The sequence below is a fragment of the Ornithorhynchus anatinus genome, chromosome 5 (assembly GCF_004115215.2).
Source record: "Ornithorhynchus anatinus isolate Pmale09 chromosome 5, mOrnAna1.pri.v4, whole genome shotgun sequence".
NCBI lineage: Eukaryota > Metazoa > Chordata > Mammalia > Monotremata > Ornithorhynchidae > Ornithorhynchus > Ornithorhynchus anatinus.
The window spans coordinates 92,189,030-92,212,260 of record NC_041732.1 but is presented as its reverse complement, the minus strand read 5'-3'; the positions used below and the strand labels follow the sequence as shown (position 1 = coordinate 92,212,260).

The 23,231-nt window shown below is 49.9% G+C and overlaps 1 protein-coding gene across 1 annotated transcript; it reads left to right on the top strand.

Moving 5' to 3' along the window:
* The first annotated feature begins 3,124 nt into the window (after positions 1-3,124).
* Positions 3,125-20,654, top strand: TUBB6 (tubulin beta 6 class V). Its single transcript, XM_029066093.2, has 4 exons — positions 3,125-3,294; positions 4,305-4,413; positions 5,991-6,101; positions 19,313-20,654. The coding sequence occupies exons 1-4, from the start codon at positions 3,238-3,240 to the stop codon at positions 20,374-20,376; spliced, it is 1,341 nt and encodes a 446-aa protein (XP_028921926.1). The 5' UTR covers positions 3,125-3,237; the 3' UTR covers positions 20,377-20,654.
* The last annotated feature ends 2,577 nt before the right edge of the window (positions 20,655-23,231 follow it).

Genomic DNA, 23,231 nt, shown 5'->3' with positions numbered 1-23,231 from the left:
TTCCCCTTTTCCCTCTGCTGCCTCTCTGCTCCCCCCTTCACCTCCCCTCAGCTAAGCCCCCTTTCCCCCCCGCTTTCCCTCTGCTCCTCCCCCTCTCCCTTCCCCTCCCCTCAGCACTGTCCTCATTTGTATATATTATTTATTACCCTATTTATTTTGTTAATGAGATGTACATCCCCTTGATTCTATTTATTGCTATTCTTTTTGTCTGTCTCCCCCGATTAGACTGTAAGCCTGTCTAATCTGGGCAGGGATTGTCACTATCTGTTGCCGAATTGTACATTCCAAGCGCTTAGTACAGTGCTCTGCACATAGTAAGCTCTCAATAAATACTATTGAATGAATGAATGAATGAATGAATGAATGAATGAATGAATGAAAGGGGCCGACTTGGGCGGGGCTAGAGGCAGGGGCAATAACATGGGGGCGGGGCTCGAAGATGGGCGTGGTTCTAATGGGCGTGTAGCAGCGTGGCTCAGTGGAAAGAGGCTGGGCTGGGGAGTCAGAGGTCATGGGTTCGAATCCCGCCTCTGCCCCTTGTCAGCTGTGTGACTGTGGGCAAGTCATTAGAGAAGCAGCGTGGCTCAGTGGAAAGAGCACGGGCTTTGGAGTCAGAGGTCATGGGTTCGAATCCCGGCTCGGCCACTTGTCAGCTGTGTGACTTTGGGCAAGTCACTTAACTTCTTGGTGCCTCTGTTACCTCATGTGCAAAATGGGGATTAAGACTGTGAGCCCCACGTGGGACAGCCTGATTCCCCTGTGCCTACCCCAGTGCTTAGAACAGTGCTCGGCACATAGTAAGCGCTTAACAAATACCAACATTATTATTATTATTACTTCACTTCTCTGGGCCTCAGTGACCTATAATCATCCTCATCTGTAATATGGGGATGAAGATTGTGAGCCCTACGTGGGAGAACCTGATGACCCTGTATCTCCCCCAGCGCTTAGAACAGGGCTCTGCACACAGTAAGCGCAATCAGACAAGGCAATCAGGTTGTCCCACGTAGGGCTCACTGTCACTGAGGCCCAGAGAAGTGAAGTGACTGGCCCAAGGTCAACCAGCTGCCAAGCGGCAGAGGCGGGATTAGAACCCGTGACCTCTGACTCCCAGATTCGGGCTCTTTCCACTGAACCACGTTAAGAAGGGGGCGAGGCCCTTTTGGGAGGGGCGGAGCTGCTGACTGTGAGCCCCTCGTCGGGTAGGGTTTCATTTATTCATTCATTCAATCGTATTTATGGAGAGCTGACTATGTGCAGAGCACTGTACTAAGCGCTCGGAATGGACAATTCGGCAACAGATAGAGACAATTCCTGCCCACTGACGGGCTCACCGTCTCACTGGGGGAGACGGACGGCAGAGCAAAACAGGACGAAAGAAAAACAAGACAACATCATCCCCATAAATGATAATAATAATAATGTTGGTATTTGTTAAGCGCTTACTATGTGCAAAGCACTGTTCTAAGCGCTGAGGTAGGTAGAATCAAGGGGATGTACACCTCATTAAGAAAATAAATAGGGTAATAAATAATATATACAAATGAGCACAGTGCTGAGGGGAGGGGGAGGGGGAAGGGGCAGAGGAGGGAGGGGGATTGTCTCTATCTGTTGCCCAAATGTGCATTCCAAGCGCTTAGTCCAGTGCTCTGCACACAGTAAGCGCTCAATAAATACCCTATTCATTTTGTTAATGAGGCGTCCATCCCCTTGATTCTATTTATTGCGATTAAGTTGTCTTGTTTTTGTCCGTCTGTGTCCCCCGATTAGACTGTGAGCCCGTCATTGGGCAGGGATGGTCTCTATCTGTTGCCGAATTGTCCATTCCAAGCGCTTAGTACGGTGCTCTGCACATAGTAAGCGCTCAATAAATACTATAGAGTGAACGAATGAAATGCGGAGAAGCAGCATGGTTTAGTGGAAAGAGCCCAGGTTTGGAAGTCAGAGGTCATGGGTTCTAATCCCAGCTCCGCCGCTTGTCAGCTGTGCCTCTTTGGGCAAGTCACTTCACTTCTCTGGGCCTCAGTTCCCTCATCTGTAAAATGGGGATGAGACTGGAAGCCCCACGTGGGACCACCTCATTACCTTGTATCCACCCCAGCGCTTAGAACAGTGCCGGGCACATAGTAAGCGCTTAACAAATACCACCATTATTAATAGAGAAGCAGCGTGGCTTAGTGGAAAGAGCCCGGGCTTGGGAGTCAGAGGTCGTGGGTTCTAATCCCGACTCCACCACCTATCTGCTGGGTGATCTTGGGCAAGTCACTTCACTTCTCTGGACCTCAGTGACCTCATCTGTAAAGTGGGAATGAAGACTGTGAGCGCCACGTGGGACCACCTCATTACCTTGTAGTAATAATGTTGGTATTTGTTAAGCGCTTACTAGGTGCAGAGCACTGTTCTAAGCGCTGGGGGAGATACAGGGTGATCAGGTTGTCCCACGTGAGGCTCACAGTCTTCATCCCCATTTGACAGATGAGGCAACCGAGGCCCAGAGAATAATGATGTTGGTATTTGTTAAGCGCTTACTAGGTGCAGAGCACTCTTCTAAGCGCTGGGGTAGATAGAGGGTCATCGGGTGGTCCCACGTGAGGCTCACAGATAATCCCCATTTGACAGATGAGGTCACTGAGGCCCAGAGAAGCGAAGTGACTTGCCCACAGTCACAGAGCTGACAAGCGGCAGAGCCGGGATTCAAACCCATGACCTCTGACTCCATTGTTCTTGTTTTATTGCCGTGGTTCTCGTCTGCCCTTCTCCCCCGATTAGGCTGTCAGCCCGTCAAAGGGCGGGGACCGTCTCTATCTGTTGCCGACTTGTCCATTCCAAGCGCTTAGTCCAGTGCTCTGCACCTAGTAAGCGCTCAATAAACACTATTGAATGAATGAATGAACGACTCCCCAGCCCGGGCTGTCTCCACTGAGCCACGCTGCTTCTCAGCGCTTAGAAGGACGCTTGGCACACAGTCAACACCATCATTCTTCCCGATTATGATGAAATCCGAGTGAATGAGTGAAGGGGCGGGTCCCGGGGGGGTGGGTCCCGGGGGGCGGGTCCCGGGGGGCGGGTCCGGGGGGCGGGTCCCCGGGGGCTCCCTTCGGGGGGCGGCGGGCGGGGGCGGCCAGTGTGTGCCTGTGCGGGCGGAGCCACAGGAGGGAGCGGAGGGGCCGCCTGCTGCTACACGCTCCGACCCCGGCCCCCAACCCGGCCCCCAACCCGGCCCGACCCCCCGCAGCCATGCGGGAAATCGTGCACATCCAAGCCGGACAGTGCGGGAACCAGATCGGCACCAAGGTGGGGCTCGGGGAGCGGGCGGGAGGAAGGAAGGGAGGGAGGGAGGGAGGGAGGGGAGCCGGTCCCACCGGCCGCAGCCTCCGGGGACCCCGGGATCCCCCCGCCCCGCGGGCCCTGCTCCCTTGCCCACCGCCCCCCGCTCCCTGCCCACCGCCTCCTGCTCCCTACCCCCTGCCTGCTCCCTCCCCCCCCGTCCCCTGCCCCCTACTCCCCTGCCCCCTGCTCCCTACCCCCCTGCCCACCGCCCCCTGCCCCCTACTCCCCTGCCCCCCTACCCACCGCCCCCTGCTCCCTTTCCACCGCCCCCATCCCCTGCCTCCTGCCCCCCGTCCCCTGCTCCCTACCCCCTGGCCCCTGCCTCCTGCCCCTTTCCACCGCCCCCTACCCACCGCCCTCTGCCCCCTACCCCCTGTCCCCCTACCCCCTGTCCCCCTACCCCCTGTCCCCCTACCCCCGTCCCCCTACCCCCTGTCCCCCTACCCCCGTCCACCGCCCCCTTCCCACCGCCCCCTGCCCCCTGCCCCCTGCCCCCTACCCCTCTGCCCCCTACCCCTCTGCCCCCTACCCCTCTGCCCCCTACCCCTCTGCCCCCTGCTCCCTGCCCACCGCCTCCTGCCCCCTGCCCCCTGCCCACCGACCCGACCCCACCCAGACCCCACCCAACCGCACATGTGTCTCCCACCCGGGCCCCTCCCTGACCAGCCATCAGCCAGATTGGCCCCGGGGGCGGGGGAGTAGGGGGAAAGGGGGAGAGGGGAGTGGGAAGGAGGGAGGGGGAACGGGGTAGAGAGGAGGGGGAGGGGAAAGAGGGAGAGGAGAAGGGAAAGAGGGAAGGGGAAGGGGGAGAGAAGGGGAAGGGGGCGGGCTCCACAGCCAAGAGGATTGGGCCGGGGAGGGGAAGAAGGCAGTAGGGGCAGCTGAGCTTCCCTCCCTGACTCTCCTTCCTTCCTTCCCTCCCTCCCTCCTCCCTCTTCTTCCCTCCTCCCTCTTCTTCCCTCTTCCTCCTCCAGTTTTGGGAAGTTATCAGCGATGAACACGGCATCGACCCAGCCGGAGGCTATGTGGGTGACTCCGCGCTGCAGCTGGAGAGGATCAATGTCTACTACAATGAGTCATCCTGTGAGTGGCCCCCGGAGAGCCCCGGCCCCTGCCCAGGGGGACTCAGCCCACCCAGACAGCCCCAGCCCCGAAGAGATCCAGGCTCTAAAGTCCTTGTCCCATCTGGGGCACGTGTTCCAAGTGCGAGGGAGATTTGCCGTAGCATTGAATTTCTACAGTGAATTCGATTCAGGCCCCTCACTTTGCCCAGACATTTTCTGTACTTCTTCTTTTCAGCTAAATCACTCAGAAGGTTACTCCGTTTTGGGGTATCACCCTATTTATTTTGTTAATGAGGTGTACATCCCCTTGATTCTATTTACTGTTATGAAGTCGTCTTGTTTTTGTCCGTCCGTCTCCCCCGACTGGACTGTGAGCCCGTCAGTGGGCAGGGATGGTCTCTATCTGTTGCCGAATTGTCCATTCCAAGCGCTTAGTACAGTGCTCTGCACATAATAAGCGCTCAATAAATACTACTGAATGAATGAATGCCCTTCAGAGAACCCAGTTCCCCATAAATACTTTCGATGGGCCGGGCCCGGCCATCCCAGTAGGTCACTCGGTTTGGGGGGTCCCTCGCCGGAGTCCGGGATGCCTTATCAGTCGGCGCCGAGGTCTGGTTCGGTCTAGCCCGGTCCGGGACGCCCCTGGCCCTGCCCGGCTGCAGCCTGGACTCCCGGAGGGCGGGATCTGGGACCGGCCCGGTTCCTCCGTTCCTCCCCCCTGGGGTCTTGGGTCGACCGGGGTCCTCCGGGGGCAGCTCTATCCCCAGGGGGCTCCCTGAGGTGGTCACAGACTGGAAGGCAGTTCAGCTCCCTGTCACCTTTCCCCTGACCTGTGGAGTTTCGCCACTGATGCCCCCGATGTGGCGCAGAGAGAGAGAGACGGGGGTAGTGGTAGCACTAAGGCAAGAATGAGGGCTTTAGATTGGGTATTTCCATTATTTCCTTCCCCCACACCCACCCACGAAGGAGATAGTCAAGAGTTGTTTGTCCTCATGATTCGTCCTTAGGATTTACAGGGAGAGGATAGGGCCAGTTCCGCTTCATTTATAGCCGTCCCCCTCCAGAGCGTCCAAAGACTCCATCTTTCAGGATAGGTGAAATTGAGTTCTTTTGGCTCGGCAGGTGAGAGAAGCACCTTGCGCGTGAAAGCGGTGGTGCTGGCAAAGAGATATGTCCGCCCCCTTTTTCATCGGCCGCTCGCTTATTTGGGGAGGCACTTGGATGGCAGCAACGCCGCGCCCTCAAGCTGAGAGCAGGGGAATGTGGCATATGCACAATGGATGGCAAACCAGCTGTGCCAGCAGGAGCTCAAAGAGGAGCACTATCTTGGGGAGCCAGGAACTTCTCTCTTCGCCTGGCAAGCGCACCCACACGCACACCCCTTTCGTCTACGTCCTCCATCCCTCACTACCCAGGAGCAAAATTCAACTCCTGCTGCCTATTGCAGGCAACTGAATTTTCTTGTGTGCCGGTGATGGCATTATGGTGAGGACGGGGACAGATTTAGAGCAGGGGAGAAGGAGGGAGATGATAGGGACGGTCTAGGGGAAAGACTGAAAAATAACTTAAAGGGGCCATTTTCTTTTCTTTCAGCCCAGAAATATGTGCCCAGAGCCATCTTAGTGGATTTGGAGCCAGGAACCATGGACAGTGTGAGATCTGGGCCCTTTGGTCAACTCTTTCGGCCTGACAATTTCATCTTTGGTATGTTCATTGCCCTGCTCACTTGCTCTTGTGTTCTCTCTCTCTCTCTCTCTTCTGTATTCTCTCTGTCTCTGTCTCTCTCTGTGTCTTTCTCCTCCCCCATCTCTCCCACTCTCTCACTTAAATGCCTCATAGAGTGATGGATGGAGAAATGGATGATGACTCAGGAGACCTAGATTGTAATTTTGTCTCCACCAGTGACTTGCAGATGTCCTTGACCAAGGCACATCCTCTCTCTGGGCCTCTGTTTCTCTGTCCATGAAAATGGAAATGATATTCTGTCTCAGGGAGGAGAATTCCTTAGATAAGGGATGTGAAAGCACTTTGAGGTCTAAAAGGCCCTGAGAAGCAGCGTGGATTAGAGGAAAGAGCATGGACCTGAGAGTCAGAGGATGTGGGTTTTAATCCCAGCTCTGCCTCTTGTCTGCTACGTGACTTTGGGCAAGTCACTTAACTTCTCTGGGCCTCAGTTACCTCATCCGTAAAATGGGGATTGACTGTGAGCACCATGTGGGATAAGAACTGTGTACAACTGATTAACTTGTATCTATCCCAGGATTTACTACAGTGCTTGGCACATAGTAAGCGCTTAATAAATACCATTAAAAAAAACCCTTACATTTTTTATTATTTCTTGCCCTCTGTTCAGATGGGCCTCAACAAAACAGGTGCCTCTCTTTTCTTTGCAGAGCTTTATCTGCCCCTCAGCTCTACCTGCCCGATTCCCTCTGGGATATGTCAGCGCTTAGAACAGTGCTCGGCACATAGGAAGCGCTTGACAAATACCAACATTATTATTATGGTTTTTATATGTCAGCCTTTCCAGAGTGGTCTGGTGGAAAATACACAGGTCTGAAAATCAGGTGACCTCTAGTCTAGCCCCAATTCTATCTCTGGTGCCAGCCTGCTGTATGACCATGGGCAAGCGCCTTAACCTGTCTGACCTCAGTTTCCTCATCTCTATAATAGGGATGATGTTACTTGTCCTTGCCCAAGGAATGTGGTGAGAAAAACATGAGCTCACTGCTGCGAAAGCGTTTTGGAAAATCCAACCACCCTATAAATTCTAGGCAGTATTTTGTAATAATTACCATGATTATCATCAGCCATACTCTGTAGAACTTGGATTGTGGGGAGGGGTGGACGTGACCCTTTGAGGTCACCCAGTGAGGTGGAAGTGGCCCCTCACCTCAGGGGTCGGGAAAATACACCCAACACACTTGCGAGTGAGTGACAACTTGGAATTCCTAGAATTCAAAGAAAAGCCTTAGAATAACATGTTATACAATGGTATTTATTAAGGGCTTACTATGTGCCAAGCACAGTTCTAAACTTTGAGGTAGATACAAGTTAATAATAATGATGATGGTATATTTGTTAAGCACTTACTATGTGCCGAGCACTGTTTTAAGTGCTGATCAGGTTGGACACGGTCCCTGTCTTACTTAAACCTCAGAGGTCTAAGTAGGAGGGAATAGGATTTAATCCCCATTTTATAGATGAGGTATCTGAGGCTTAGAGAAGTGAAGTGACTTGCCCACAGTCACACGGCAGACAGATGGCAGAGCCGGGATTAGAACCCAGGTCCTCTGAGTCCCAGGCCCATGCTCTATTCATTCAATTGTATTTATTGAGCGCTTACTGTGTGCAGAGCACTATATTAAGCACTTGGAATGTACAGTTTGGCAACAGATAGAGACAATCCCTGCCCAACAACAGGCTCACAAGTCTAGAAGGGGGATGCAGACAACAAAACAAGTAGGTAGGCATCAATAACATCAGAATAGATAAATAGAATAATAGATATATATGCACATCATTGATAAAAATAAATAGAATAATATATACAAATTTGCACAAGTGCTGTGGAGAGGGGAAGTGGGAAGAGCAGAGGGAGGGAGTAGGGGGAATGGGAAAGGGAGGAGGGGCAGAGGGAAAGGAAGGGCTCAGTCTGGGAAGGTCTCCTGGAGGAGGTGAGCTCTCAGTAGGGCTTTGAAGAGGGAAACAGAGTTAGTTTGGTGGTTGTGAGGAGGAAGGGCATGTCAGGTCAGAGGTAGGACGTGGGCCAGAGGTCGATGGTGGGACAGGCAAGAATGAGGCACAGTGAGGAAATTAGCGGCAGAAGAGCGGAGTGTGCAGTGTAGGCTGTAGAAGGAAAGAAGGGAGGTGAGGTAGGAGGGAGCCAGGTGATAGAGAGCTTTGAAGCCAAGAGTGAGTTTTTTTTTTCACGCGAAGGTGGTAGGCAACCACTGGAGGCTTTTGAGGAGGGGAGTGGCATGCCCAGAGCGTTTCTGTAGGCCACGCTGATTTCCTAGCTTTGCTAGTGGAGACGTGACCCAGTGCTGAAAGAGTAAAGAGGGACAGTCGTCCAGATCCCCAGCTGCACGGTCAGTGGCTGGCTCTACTTGAGGCAAACCAGTGATGGAAAAAAATTCAGACTAACTGGGGCCAAAGAACTGACAAGAACCTTGAGTGCTAGGACTGTGACTTTTCATTCATTCATTCAATTGTATTTATTAAGCACTTACCGCATGCAGAGCACTTACTAAGGGCTTGGGAAAGTACAGTACAATAAACAGCGATGTTCCCTGCCCACAATGATCTCGCAGTCTAGAGTGGGGGAGGCAGACATCAATACAAATAAATAAAATGACAGATATGTACATGAGTGCTGTGGGGCGGGGGTGGTGGGCGAGCAAAGGGAGCAGGTCGGGGTGACGCAGAAGGGAGAAGGAGATGAGCAAAGTGGGGCTTAGTCTTGGAAGGCCTCTTTTGGAGATGTGCCTTCAATAGGCTGTGAAAGGGGGGAAAGTGATTATCTGTTGGGTTTGTGGAGGGACGGCGTTCCACGTCAGAGGCAGGACATGGGCCAGTGGTCGGCGGCGAGACAGGCAAGACGGAGGCACAGTGAGATGTTTAGCACTCTCCCAAACCCTAAGCACTGTGCTCCATCCACGGACACAGCGATAGTGAATAGTATTTATTAAGTAGTCGGTGCTTGAAAGTACACTTTTTTTATTATTCTAAAGTAGTATTATTGACTATTATCATTATTATCAACTATTATAATTATAAATACAAGTCTTACATTGTGAGCCCACCGAGGGGCAGGGACCTTGTCTAATTCCCACCTGTACTCTTCCAGTACTTTGCACTGTGCTCTGCACACAAGAAACAATAAATGCTATTGTTATTATTCCTACTATTGACTGACTGAAAAGGAGGCAGCTTCATTTTGAGGCTTATAAGAGGAAGGTCGGGAACTAGTTTTGTTTTTGTAACTTCTGTGGAGCCAAACAGGGTGGGGACGTGGATGCGGATGTTCAGGCTGGGTATCTCTGACTGTGAGGCTGAATGCTTAACTCTCCTAACTTGAGCCAGAAGTCTGCCAATTGACAACTGTCTCATTTTTTTTTTAATGGTATTTTGTGCTTACTCTGTGTCGAGCACTGATATAAGTGCTGGAGTAGATACCAGATAATCAGGTTGGACACAGTCCCTATCCCACAGGAGGCTCACAATTTGAAGTTGGGGGAAGGTTTAATCCCTTTTTAACAGATTCATTTATTCGTTCAATCGTATTTATTGAGCGCTTATTCATTCATTCAATAGTATTTATTAAGCGCTTACTACGTGCAGAGCACTGTACTAAGTGCTTGGGAGGGACAATTTGGCAACAGATAGAGACAATCCCTATTGACGGGCTCACAGTCTAATGGGGGGAGACAGACGGACAAAAACAAGACAACTTAACCATGATAAATAGAATCAAGGGGATGTACAGAGCACTGTACTAAGCCAGATGAGGTAACTGAGGCACAGAGAAGTAAAATGAGGTGCCCAAAGTCACCCAGCTGACAGTGCCAGCACCGGGATCGGATCCCGGGCCCGTGAACTTTCCACTGGACCGTGCCGCTTCTAAACTGTTGGCTACTCAGGCTGGCAGCTCTACACCGCTCCCCTAATCCCTCTGCAGCTTTCCTTGCGCTCGAAGGAATGCTTGGGAGGTAGCAGGGAAAAGGGAATAGGTATAGAGGCTGCAAGGAATAGGTACTAGGTGAACTAACTTTTAACCCCCACTCTAGGTCCTCACTAGGGTTAAATTGGCCCCAAGGGTCAGATTTTCCCCGAGTAGAATTGGGTCAAAAGAATTTTCTCTTCACCTGTAGACTTTCCTCCAGAGTTCTCCGTCGTCGGCCCGAAGACACACTGAGCTTTTGCTGTGCTGCAGGGCAGAGTAGAGGCCGGAGATGGAGCAGGTGGGAGGCTAGCGGGTGGGCCCTGGGCCGCGAGTGCCGTCTTGCTAGGAAACTAACCACAGTCAGTCGATTGTATTTATTGAGCGCTTACTGTGTGCAGGGCACTTGGGTTAGTGCAAAGAGCCTGGGCTCGAGCGTCAGAGGTCGTGGGTTCTAAACCCGCCTCTGCCACTTGTCAGCTGTGTGACTTTGCACAAGTAATAATGTTAATAATGTTGGTATTTGTTAAGTGCTTACTATGTGCTGAGCACTGTTCTAAGCGCTGGGGGAGATAAAGGGTAATCAGGTTGTCCCACGTGAGGCTCACAGTTAATCCCCATTTTACAGATGAGGGAACTGAGGCACAGAGAAGTGAAGTGACTTGCCCACAGTCACACAGCTGACAAGTGGCAGATCCGGGAGTCGAACTCATGACCTCTGACTCCGAAGCCCAGGCTCTTTTCCACTGAGTCACTTCACTTCTCTGTGCTTCAGTTCCCTGATCTGAGAAGCAGCGTGGCTTAGTGGAAGGAGTCCGGGCTTGGGAGTCCGAGGTCATGGGTTCGAATCCCAGCCCCGCCACTTAGCTGTGTGACCTTGGGCAAGTCACTTAACTTCTCTGTGCCTCAGTTCCCTCGTCTGTAAAATGGGGATGAAGACTGTGAGCCCCAAGTGGGACAACCTGATCATCTTGTATCTATCCCAGTGCTTAGCACAGTGCTTGGCACAAGGTAAGCGCTCAACAAATACCAACATTATTATTCTTAAAATGGGGATGAGCCCGACGTGGGACACCCTGATTATCTTGTATCTACCCCAGTACTTCGAACAGTCCTTGGCACATAGTGAGCGCTTAACAAATGCCATTATTATTATTACTGAGCACTTGGGAATGTCTGTTTATGGTTGTGGTGTACTCTCCCAAGTGCTTAGTACTGTGCTCTGCACACAGTAAGCGCTCAATAAATACAATTGAATGAACAATAAAACAGACATATTCCCTGTCCACAATGAGCTTACAGTCAAGGGTGGGGGCAGTCATTAATGTAAATAAATAAGATTACCGATATGTTCATAAGTGCTGTGGGGCTGGGAGGTGGGGGGTGAATAAAGGGAGTCAGCTAAGGTGCCCAGAAGGAGAAGAGGAAAGGAGGGCTTAGTCAGAGAAGGCCTCTTGGAGGAGATGGGCCTTCAGTAAGACTGGAAGGAGGGGAGAAAATCGACTTCCTCCCTTGCTGGGCCCTGCCAGGCTCTGAGGAGCTGCCAAGAATAGAATCAGGGGGCTAGAGATTTTTTTTTATTGCTACTTGTTAATAATGTTGGTATTGGTTAAGTACTTACTATGTGCAGAGCACTGTTTCAAGAGCTGGGGTAGATAGAGGGTAATCAGGTAGTACCACTTGAAGCTCACAGTCTTAATCCCCATTTTCCAGATGAGGTCACTGAGGCCCAGAGAAGTGAAGTGACTTGCCCACAGTCACACAGCTGACAAGTGAGAGAGCTGGGATTCGAACCCATGCCCTCTGACTCCCAAGCCCGGGCTCTTTCCACTGAGCCACGCTGAGCATACTGTGTGTCAAACACTGTTTTAAGCGCTGGGGTAGATACAAGTTAATCATTGTCTCTGACCTGCATGAGGCTCACAGTCTAACTAGGAGGGAGAACGGGGATTTAATCCCCATTTTACAGTTGAGGAAACTGAGGCACAGGTCATTTAAAAGACTCGCCTGAAGTCACTCAGTGGGTAGTTGACAGAGGTAGGATTAGAACCCAGGTCTCCTGGCTCTCAGGCCTTGGCTCTTTGCACTAGGCCGTACTGCTTCTAAGAGCTGTGGGGAGAGGGCAGAAGGGGGCTGGAGGTGCGGTCTGGCAGCAGATATTCAACATTCTGGCAACACTGGGACTCCTCAAAGGGGAGAAAAACGAATCCCAATGATGATGGTAGCCAAGATGGGTGTTTAGGGAAATTTCATTCGCTTGTAGAACGGTGAGATTTTTGTTTCATTTTCCTTTCTGAGTGGTTGTTTTTTTGAGCCTTATCCTCCACTGAGGTGTGATGGTGGAGGTGGGGCTGAGATTTTGTTCCCACTCTATTGTGGAATATAGGCAAGATGCTTCACCTCTGCAAAGTGGGTGTATTTGTTCCCATGTGCTCCTCACCTCCCAGAAATAGACTGTAAACTCCTGGTGGGCAGGAACGTATCTTCCAACTCCGTTAAATTGCACTTTCCCAAGTGTTTTCTACAGTGCTTTGCACACAAAGTGCTCAATAAATATCACTGATTGACCGAAAGGGTGGTAACAAAGGAGATGAAAGAGGCGAATCTGCTTTGAGTGTTGGGCGAGTCATGGAGGGAGAGGAACCTAAGGTATTAAGATTGAAGCAGTGTGACCTAGTGGAAAGAGCACGGGTCTGGGAGTCAGAGGACCTGGGTTCTAATCCCAGCTCTGCCACCTGTCTACTGTGTCACCCTGGGCAAGTCATTTCACTTCTCCGTGCCCCAGTTCCCTCAGCTGCAAAATGGGGAATCAATAACCGTGCTCCCACCTCCTCAGAATGTGAGCTCCATGTGGGATCTGATTATCTTACATGTACCTGCTGTAGAGAAGCAGCGTGGCTTAGTGGAAAGAGCCCGGGCTTGGGAGTCAGAGGTCGTGGGTTCTAATCCCGGATCCACCACTTGTCAGCTGTGTGACTTTGGACAAGTCACTTCTCTGTGCCTCAGTTATCTCATCTGCAAAATGGGGATGAAGACTGCAGAGCCCCACGTGGGGCAATCTGATTATAATAATGATGATGATGGTATTTAAAATAAATAAAATAAATGTTGGTATTTGTTAAGCGCTTACTATGTGCCGAGCACTGTTCTAAGCGCTGGGGTAGACATAGGGGAATCAGGTTGTCCCACGTGGGGCTCACAGTCTTAATCCCCATTTTACAGATGAGGGAACTGAGGCACCGGGAAGTTAAGTGACTTGCCCAAAGTCACACAGCTGGCAAGTGGCAGAGCTGGGGTTCGAACCCATGACCTCTGACTCCAAAGCCCGTGCTCTTTCCAGTGAGCCACGAAGCGCTTGCTATTTGCAGAGCACTGTTCTAAGCGCTGGGGTAGATACAGGGTGATCAGGTTGTCCCATGTGAGGCTCACAGTTAATTCTCATTTTACAGATGAGGAAACTGAGGCACAGAGAAGTGAAGACTTGCCCACAGTCACACAGCTGACAAGTGGCAGAGGCGGGATTTGAACTCATGACCTCTGACTCCCAAGCCCGGGCTCTTTCCACTGAGCCACGCTGCTTCTATTACCTTAGCTCTTAGTATAGTCCTTGGCATATAGTTAGCACTTAACAAATACCACAATTATTATGATTATTTCAGTGGTACAGGGTCTTCTGGCCCCACCGGGTAGTAACTGCGACAATTCCCAGCTGCTGAATTCAAGCAGGTTAGGTATGGTGAGGGAATGTGGGTTCCAGAAAGTATTTATTGTGCAGGCTTCTCACTTGGGATCTTCTCTCCAGCTTCTGGCTCAGACATCCCTAGGGGTGACTAGGATGAGGAATCGCTGCGGGGAGTCGTTCCCAAGAGCTGGGCATTGTGAATAATAATAATTGTGATATCTGTTAAGCACTCACTATGTGCCAGGTACTCTTCTCTGTGCTGGGATGGAAACAACCAAATTGGGTTGGACACAGTCCCTGTCCCACTTGGAGCTCATAGTCTCCATCCCCGTTTTACAGATGAAGTAACTGAGGCACAGAGACATGAAGTGACTCACCCAAGGTCACCCAGCAGGGTGGCGGAGCCGGGATCAGAACCCATGTCCCGACTCCCAGGCCGGCGCTCTATCCACCGTATCACGCCGCTCCTCCTTGCGAAGGGGAGATAAGTCGGAGTCCGTGAGCGCCTCTTGAGACACCCCGGAGGAGCTGTTGAGGCTTGACTGCCGACTTGCAGATTGCAGCCTCCTGTTCTCTAGCCTGGAGTCACCGGCTCTAATGTCACAACGTATCATTACGGGAGAGGTTCGGCATAACCCCTAAATATTTAACTGGGAAATGCAGTTGCTACGCTACTGAGCAAAATATTTTCAGAAGTCTCCAGCTTCCCTCTTTTGTCGACAGCGTGAAGCCAGCCGCGGGACAAATCCATGTGCAGTAAATATTTAGAAACCATGGTACACGGTAGAAATCGGGGGAGGGAGATTGAGAAGTGCGGGCTAGCGTTTCTCCTTGTCTTAGTTTGTACCGTTATGTGCCTGTTCCGAAGTTTGCTATTTCCAGCCCCAAGTTGTTGCTATTTGAATGAAGGAATTCCTGCTCTTTTAAATTGATGGCCCCCGGCCCCGCTTTCTCTTCTCAGATGGTTTCACGCCAGTGTAGTCATTCGGCATTTGCATTCCTGGGGTCCGAGGGCTCAATGGCGTCCAAAGCAAGGACCCGACGTGCCCTGGGCTGGGCACCGGTGAGCTCCCTGGGCTTGCCGGGAGCCGGGCCCGGTCCTGGACGGGACCCCGACTGCTTTTTTTGACTGTTGGGCTGTTTTGACCTCAGTGCAGCTGGGCAGGAAGCGGGGGGATTTCCAGAGTCGGGAAGGAGTAGTCATATCTCAGACAATGGTGGGGAAACAGAACAAGGAAATGGCTCACGCGAAATGGTCAAAGGGCTGACCAGAGGCCTGCCGCAGTAGCAGTGAGACACAGCTCGAAAGGCCCCGGAGGGTCAAAGCAGTGAAAGAAAAGGGTGCAGATCTCTCTCTCTCTCCCTCCCCGCCCAGGGAGCTGAGGGTTTGCCTGGGGTGCTAAGGAGAGGAGTTACTGAAACCAGTTCTCCAGGGAAGAGTGGGCCCTCAAGTAATGGAGGCCCGGGCAGGAGGAAATAGCCCTGGGTGACTCAAGGGGCAGGATTAAAACACAGGCCTGCCCATCCCTCTGTCCACTCAGTAAATCATATTTCTTGAGCACTTACTGTGCACAGAGCACCGGACTAAGCACTTGGGAGAGTACAAACTAACAGACACGTTCCCTGCCCACAATGAGTTTACAGTCTAGGCTGGGGGAGATGGAGATTTATATAAATTACAAATACATGCATCAGTGCTGGGGGCCGGTAGAGGGGAATGAATGAAAGGAGCAAGTCAGGGTGACTCAAAAGGGAGTTGAAGAAAAGGAAAAGAGGCCTTAGTCTCCAGAGAAGTTGGGGTAAAATGACAGCCTGCAGGATCAGTGGAAGGGCCATTGTACTCTGAATGGGGTGAGTGGGCGGTTGGGAAGAGCTGAGTAAAGGACACCTTGGTTTTTAATGTGGGTAGGGAACGTGTCGATTTATTATTATATTGTACTCTCCCAAGCATTTAGTATAGTGCTTCGCACGCAGGAAGTGCTCAATAAATATGAACAAATGAATGGTCAAGCTACGTAGTTATTCATTCAATAGTATTTATTGAGCGCTTAATATGTGCAGAGCACTGAACTAAGCGCTTGGAATGTACAAGCTGGCAACAGATCGAGAGAGTCCCTGCCCACTGAGGGTCTTACAATCTAATCGGGGGAGACAGACAAACAAAAACAATAGCAATAAATAGAATCAAGGGGATGTACATCTCATTAAAACAATAGCAATAAATAGAATCAAGGTGATGTACATCTCATTAACAAAATTAATAGGGTAATAAAAATATATACAATTGAGCAGACAAGCACAGTGCTGAGGGGAGGGGAAGGGAGGGGGGAGGAGCAGAGGGAAAGGGGAGAAAAGAGGGCTTAGCTGAGGGGAGGTGAAGAGGGGGGTAGAGGGGCAGCAGAGGGAGCAGAGGGAAAAGGGGAAGCTCAGTCTGGGAAGGCCTCTTGGAGGAGGTGAGCTCTAAGTAGGGCTTTGAAGAGGGGATCCCATCAACCTCGTCCCCAGTGGGGTTGGCTCTGAGCCCAAATCACTGAAGTTACCCCTGGCTTGGAGAGATTCTCTTTGGCCAGGAAGCACAGGTGAAGGGAAAGGGGATGAAGCAGGTAACTACCTATTGAAATTTCTTTTTGTTTTCATCTTTGGAGATGAAATCGACCCTCCTGAAGGGAATTGTCAAGGCCGCACCCTGAAATTTCAGTGTTTGAAGGTCTTGGCCCATTCCTCTCTGGCCCTGGCATTATGATGGCGGGATCTAATAATGATAATCGTAAGAAAAATAATTTTCAAATGCTATTTGTAATTTATATTAATGTCCGCCGCTCCCCTAGACTGTCAGGTCATTGTGGGCAGGGATTGTGGCTGTTATATTGTGGTGTTTTGTTCTCCCAAGTGCTTAGTACAGTGCTCTGCAAAGAGTAAGTGCTCAATAAATAGATTGTGGGCAGGGAATATGTCTATCAACTCTGTTATATTGTACTTTCCCAAGCGCATAGTACAGTCCTGTGCACACAGTAACTGCACGGTAAATCCCATCGATTGTGTGATTAAGAGCTTTACTGTGTGCCAAACCCTGGGTCTAGGATCAATAGAAGCGGGCCATTTTGCAAGAGATGAATCCTGGTGGACAACTTGGATATTTGTATGGCTGGAGCAGGAGCGGGCCCCCCAGATTTGGGGCACCTGTGGGGTTTACTAAATTATTTTTGCATGAAAATAGAATATCTGTAAAATGAGGAGTAAATACCAGTTCTCCCTCCTACTTCGACTGCAAGGAGCAGCATGGCATAGTAGATAGAGCATGGTCCTGGTAGTCTGAAGGACCTGGGTTCTAATCCCACCTCTGGCACTTGTCTGCTATGTGACCTTGGGCTAGTCAATTCCCTCCTCTGTGCTTCAGTTACCTCAACTGTAAAATGGGGATGAAGCCTGTGAACCCCCTGTGGGACAAGGACTGTGTCCAACCTGATTAACTTGCACAGATCTGGGAGTCAGAAGGTCATGGGTTCTAATCCCAGCTCCACTACTTATCTGCTGTGTAACCTTGGGCAAGCCACTTCACTCCTCTGTGCCTCAGTTACCCCATCTGTAAAATGGGGATTGATACTGTGAGCCCCACGTGAGACAGGGACTGTATCCAAAATGATTTGCTTGTATTCCCATACGCCCAGGGCGCTTAGCACAGTGCCTGGCACATAGTAAGCATCTATCAACTACCACAATTATTATTATTCAGCGTTTAGAACAGTTCTCGGCACATAGTAAGCGCTTAACAAATACCTTCATTATTATCTACCCCAGCACTCAGAACAGTGTCTGGCACTAGAAAGTGCTTAACAAATACCATTAAAAACAAAACACAAAAACCGCAAGCCCCATTTGGGACAGGGATTGTGTCTGATCTGATTATTTTGTTATCCACCGCAGTCCTTGGTGCCTGGCTTGATGCATAGTAAGGAGTTAACAAAAAACCACTCTTAGTAGTATTGTCATCATCATTAACATTGGCATTCTGAAGCCTCAAGAAACCAAGACATCGATCCATTCGAATGGATTGATGCGGCTGTGCCTCGGTCATGAAGAGACATGCCAATGCTCCACAGGCAGTGCCAGGCTGAAACGCCTTTTTGTTTTTGGTGAGTGGGCGGAAACTGGAGAAAAAGGTAGAGACCGACTTACCCAACTGGTCCATGTAGTGGGATAAAGCAGGGCCCGGCCCCTTTGGCATTCCCGGGTGACAAGTCTGCCTCACCCAGTCCGTATCTCATCGACAAAGGGAAGGAACAAGTAGACTGTTGCTCTAATTATAATTTTTGCTATATGTTAACCGTTAACTATGTGCCAAGCACATACATACATACATAATACACATATGTACATACAAGAAAATCAGGATGGACATTCCCTGTCTCATATGGCTCTCTGTTTAAGGGGGAAGGAGAAAAGGTACTGAATCTCCATCTTACAGATGAGGAAACTGAGGCACAAAGGAGTTAAGACACTGGACCAAGATCACACAGCAGGCAAGTAGTGGGATTAGAGTACAGGTCCTCCGACTCCCAGGCCTATGCTCTTTCAACACAGACCTTCCTGCTTGCTTTTCTCTCTCTCCCTGAAGAGGAGTGGAGGGTGTGTGGGGGGAGAAGAGAGAGAGAAACCCTGCTCCAAAAAAAGAAACCAAGGCCCTGATTTTGCAGTACAACTTCCCAGTCTCCTTTTCTACAAGTGACAAGTGGGACGTGGTCACCAGATAACCAAAGCCTGGGGCCTGTTCCTTGCTTGGCCATGGACTCAGGTAGGGTTTACACACAAAAAATGATCCAGATAACTATTCCCAAAATATCTCAACTCAATTTTTCCGGTGTTTCTGGCAGCATATAACCACTGAGCTTTGGTTTTGTGGTTTGTAAATTTTTTTAAATTTTTACAGGATTTGTTAAGCGCTTACTCTGCGCCAGGTACTGTTCGCAACGCTGGGCTAGGTACAGGCTAATCAGATAGGACACAGTCTCTGTCCCATATACGGCTCACAGTCTTAAACCCCATTTTAGAGATGAGGTAAGAGGCACAGAAGTGAATTGACTTGCCCAAGGTGTCACAGCAGACAAGTGGCAGAGCCAGGATTAGAACCCAGGTCCGTCTGACTCCCAGGTCCGTGGTCTATCCACTAGGCCATGCTGCTTCCCATTAACTGCTTCTCCACTTACATACTAGAGGGCGTGAGGAGAAAGATGCCACCTGAATGCACAGTAGTAAATGATGTCTCTTCTAATTTCCAGAATGGTACCCCATTGTCTCCACTGTCACTTCACTTCTCGGTCTCCTTGAAAAAATCAGGGACCGGAGAATAGATTTCTGCCGCTGTCAGGCAAAAATCAAGTAACACAAACGACGTTCTCAGATTCTTGGAATGGCTTGGAGGAAAGGTGCTATCTCCTACAAAGCTGTGGTGTGACTTTACACTGTCTTCGTTAACACTCTCTTCGTTGGAGCTGTTTAGAACCTAGATGTCCCTGTTTTAACCCTCCATCTTCCTCTACACCCCTCTTCCCCCTTCCCCCCACTTTATTTCAGGACAAACAGGAGCAGGAAATAATTGGGCCAAGGGACATTACACTGAAGGAGCAGAGCTGGTCGACTCAGTGCTCGATGTCGTCAGAAAAGAGTGCGAACACTGTGACTGCCTGCAAGGTTTTCAGCTCACCCACTCCCTGGGAGGAGGAACAGGGTCCGGGATGGGAACGTTGCTCATCAGCAAAATCCGAGAAGAGTATCCCGATAGAATCATGAATACCTTTAGCGTCATGCCTTCGCCCAAGGTCTCTGACACCGTGGTGGAGCCTTACAACGCCACCCTATCCGTCCACCAGCTCGTGGAAAACACCGACGAAACTTACTGCATCGATAACGAGGCTCTGTACGACATCTGCTTCCGCACCCTGAAGCTCACCACCCCCACCTACGGCGACCTCAACCACCTGGTGTCGGCCACGATGAGCGGGGTGACGACGTCGCTGAGGTTCCCGGGCCAGCTCAACGCCGACCTCCGCAAGCTAGCCGTCAACATGGTCCCCTTCCCCCGCCTTCACTTCTTCATGCCGGGCTTCGCCCCTCTGACGGCCAGAGGCAGTCAGCAGTACCGGGCTCTTACGGTGCCCGAACTCACCCAGCAGATGTTCGACGCCAAGAATATGATGGCGGCCTGCGACCCTCGGCACGGACGTTACCTGACCGTGGCCACCGTCTTCCGGGGCCCGATGTCCATGAAGGAGGTGGATGAGCAGATGCTGGCCATCCAGAACAAGAACAGCAGCTACTTCGTCGAGTGGATCCCCAACAACGTCAAGGTGGCCGTCTGTGACATCCCACCCCGGGGCCTTAAGATGGCATCCACCTTCATTGGCAACAGCACAGCCATCCAGGAGCTTTTCAAGCGTATCTCCGAGCAGTTCTCGGCCATGTTCAGGCGGAAGGCCTTTCTCCACTGGTTCACGGGGGAGGGGATGGACGAGATGGAATTCACAGAGGCGGAGAGCAACATGAATGACCTGGTCTCAGAGTATCAGCAGTACCAAGAAGCTACCGCCAATGACGGAGAGGAAACATTCGAAGATGACGAGGAAGAGCTCAATGAGTAGAGAAATCCCCTTGCTCCTCCGATTAGATTTAATTAGAATTAGAGAAATGGCTTACAGTATACAACCCCTCTCTTCCTCCTGGGGCAGTCTGTAAGTACTTTTCCAACCTTGTAGAAGAGTAGCTCACAAGGAAGGTAGTTGGAAAGGATTTGCTCTTTTCACCCTATTTGCGAATAAGGAAAAAAAACACCTTTTGTGGTTGCACAGTACTGAACACTTAATACCGAACTTTGGAACTAAATCTATTCATAATAAAAAGGGAAAATGGTTACTCCTCAGTTGTCTTTGGTATCAAATACTTATTTTAACAGAAGCCACGATTACAGAAGAAGAAATGGAACCCTAACGTTTGGGCAAAAACCATCACTATGCCTTAAATCGGTGGCGCGGGGATATGGCTTATCCGTCCCTCTTTCTGGGCTAGTAAATGCTTCTGGTAGCCGGAACACCCCAAAACAAGGTGAAAAGGGAGATGAACTTGCCCTCTAGCTATTCACTACATTTGGGGGTGATAACTAATGGTTATTTTCTTTAATGCTTTTGCATAACAGATACCAGAACGATGGCCAAGGACATTCACGTCGAAGAAAATCTAGCGTAGAGAGCCCTGAAGGTTCTTCCAGCCCCTCTGCGTCCTCCTTAATTCCTGTGGAAAATCAAGCACAGGTGGGAAATAGACATGGCTCCTGTGCCTCGGGGAGTAGGAGCTAAGAGTGTGAGGAGAAGGGTCTGGGGACAGGCATCACCAATGATGAAATATTAAAACACAACAGAGGAAAACACAAGATAAAAACAAAATCAGTAGGATGCTATGGCTACAGGAGCAAAGTTTTAGGCTCCTCGGCTCTGAGTTCAGGATACATCCACAGGCAACAGTTTTCCTGGAGTTCGTGGAGGCCTCATGCTGTGGGTCATGCGGAAGCAGGTTTTATCCTTGTCCTGGCAGGTGCAGAACATGCTGGAAGTGGCAGGAAGGAAGGCGGCACTTACCACAGATGCTTTTCTCAGTGGCTCAGCCTTAACTGAAACAGAGGCACTGATGCATCTAACATCCCAAGTGTGGTAAACAACTTTCAGGATCATGGGATCATTCAGCACTGATTGTCTTTAACATATGAGTCAGAAACCCCAAACCAAAGGTGGAAACTGACCCTTAGAGGATATTATTAATTCTGATTCACATCGATGTTCTTTTGTGGCGTTTACTTTGTAGCAAGTAATTGGAAAAATGAGGATTACTGTCAGACCAACACTCTCCAGGGTCTTGCTCTTAGCTTAAAGCTTAATCACTTTTCTCAGACTAAAATGGCCAATCTCTAACACTGAACATATAATAATAATGATGATGGTATTTGTTAAGCGCCTATGTGCCAAGCACTGATCTAAGCACTAAAGTACATACACGGTAATCAGGCTGTCTCCAGTGGGGCTAACAGACTTAATCCCCTTTTTACTGATGAAGTAACTGAGGCACAGATAAGTGACTTGCCCGAAGTCACACAGCTGACAAGTGGTGGAGCCAGGATTAGAACCCATGACCTCTGACTCCCAAGCCCAGGTTCTTTCCACTAAGCCAAGCTGCTTCTCACCTTATTCCTCAGAGATGGCCCTCTGACCCACTGACCGACTGCCACATTTTATCAACCTGGCCCGTTTCCTTGCAGAGCAACCTGGGAGACGACATATAACAACCCTGCTAAAAATCTTTGGTGAAGGGAATGGCAGTGAGAAAGCTGGGAAATAGAACACAGCCCTGGGAGTCAGAAGAACCTCGGTTCCAAAACTGGTTCTGTCACTGTCTGCTGGGTGACCTTGGGGAAGTCATTTCACTTCTCTGTGCCTCAGTTCCCTCATCCGTGAAATGGGAATTAAGACCGTGAGCCTCACGTGAGACATGGACTGTGTCCAACCTGCTCACCTTGTATCTACCCCACTGCTTAGTACAGTGCCTGGCACATAGTAGGCATATAACAAATACTGTTTTTTAAAAAAAGCCCAGAGGTTTGATTTGCTCCTTTGCCTAGACCCTGTTCCCCCTTATGGTAAAATGGCATACTGGCTACACTGTTTATGTCAACCAAGGGACGTTAACCAATTTGCTTTTTTAAAAAATGGACAATTCTAAAATATTCCATCCATACCATTAAAAATACCCAGGGATTGAGATGGTATTTCTTTCAGGTCATTTTCTAGGCATGCTGGACTGCCCTCTCTGAAAATGATGACAAGGCATAATTTCATTGAAAATTATTAATGATAGAAGCTCTCTGATAAAAATCAATTAAGGAACTGTGAAGGAAATTCAGGGCAAAAAGATTCCAGCAGCTCAGCTCTCCCTCCCTCTCTTACAGGCCAGCGGATGTATTTGGGACAAACAGGTTTAGACCTGATCAGGCCGAAAGCTTGGAATACAACAATAGGAATAAGAGTTTTGTTGTTTTCAGTTGTTTGCCTTCTTTGGGCAGAGCCGACGCTTACAAGAGCTTAGCCTGAGGCTGCTTATGCTGTTTGAACTACTCTAAATTGAAAATGATTCCCAGTCTGAAGAAATGAATAGACGCCGCTCTGTTACTTATGTTCTCTTGTGTTATTTCAGGTTCTTATTGGTAAGATCCAAGATTGAAAATCACTTCCAATAAGGGGCTAAAGAAACTCCACGTACAGATATAAACCAAAGGTTGATCTAGGAATTGGGCCAGGAGCACTATACGTTTTATACCATCTCAGTAGTGTAAAGCACACTCAGCAAAAATAATACCATTGTTTACATTTGTTTGAAAGATCATCAAAGAGACAAAATAGGTTTTCCACATTTAAATTTTCTAGGGAGCAACTTGTCCTAAAACAAGGAGCAA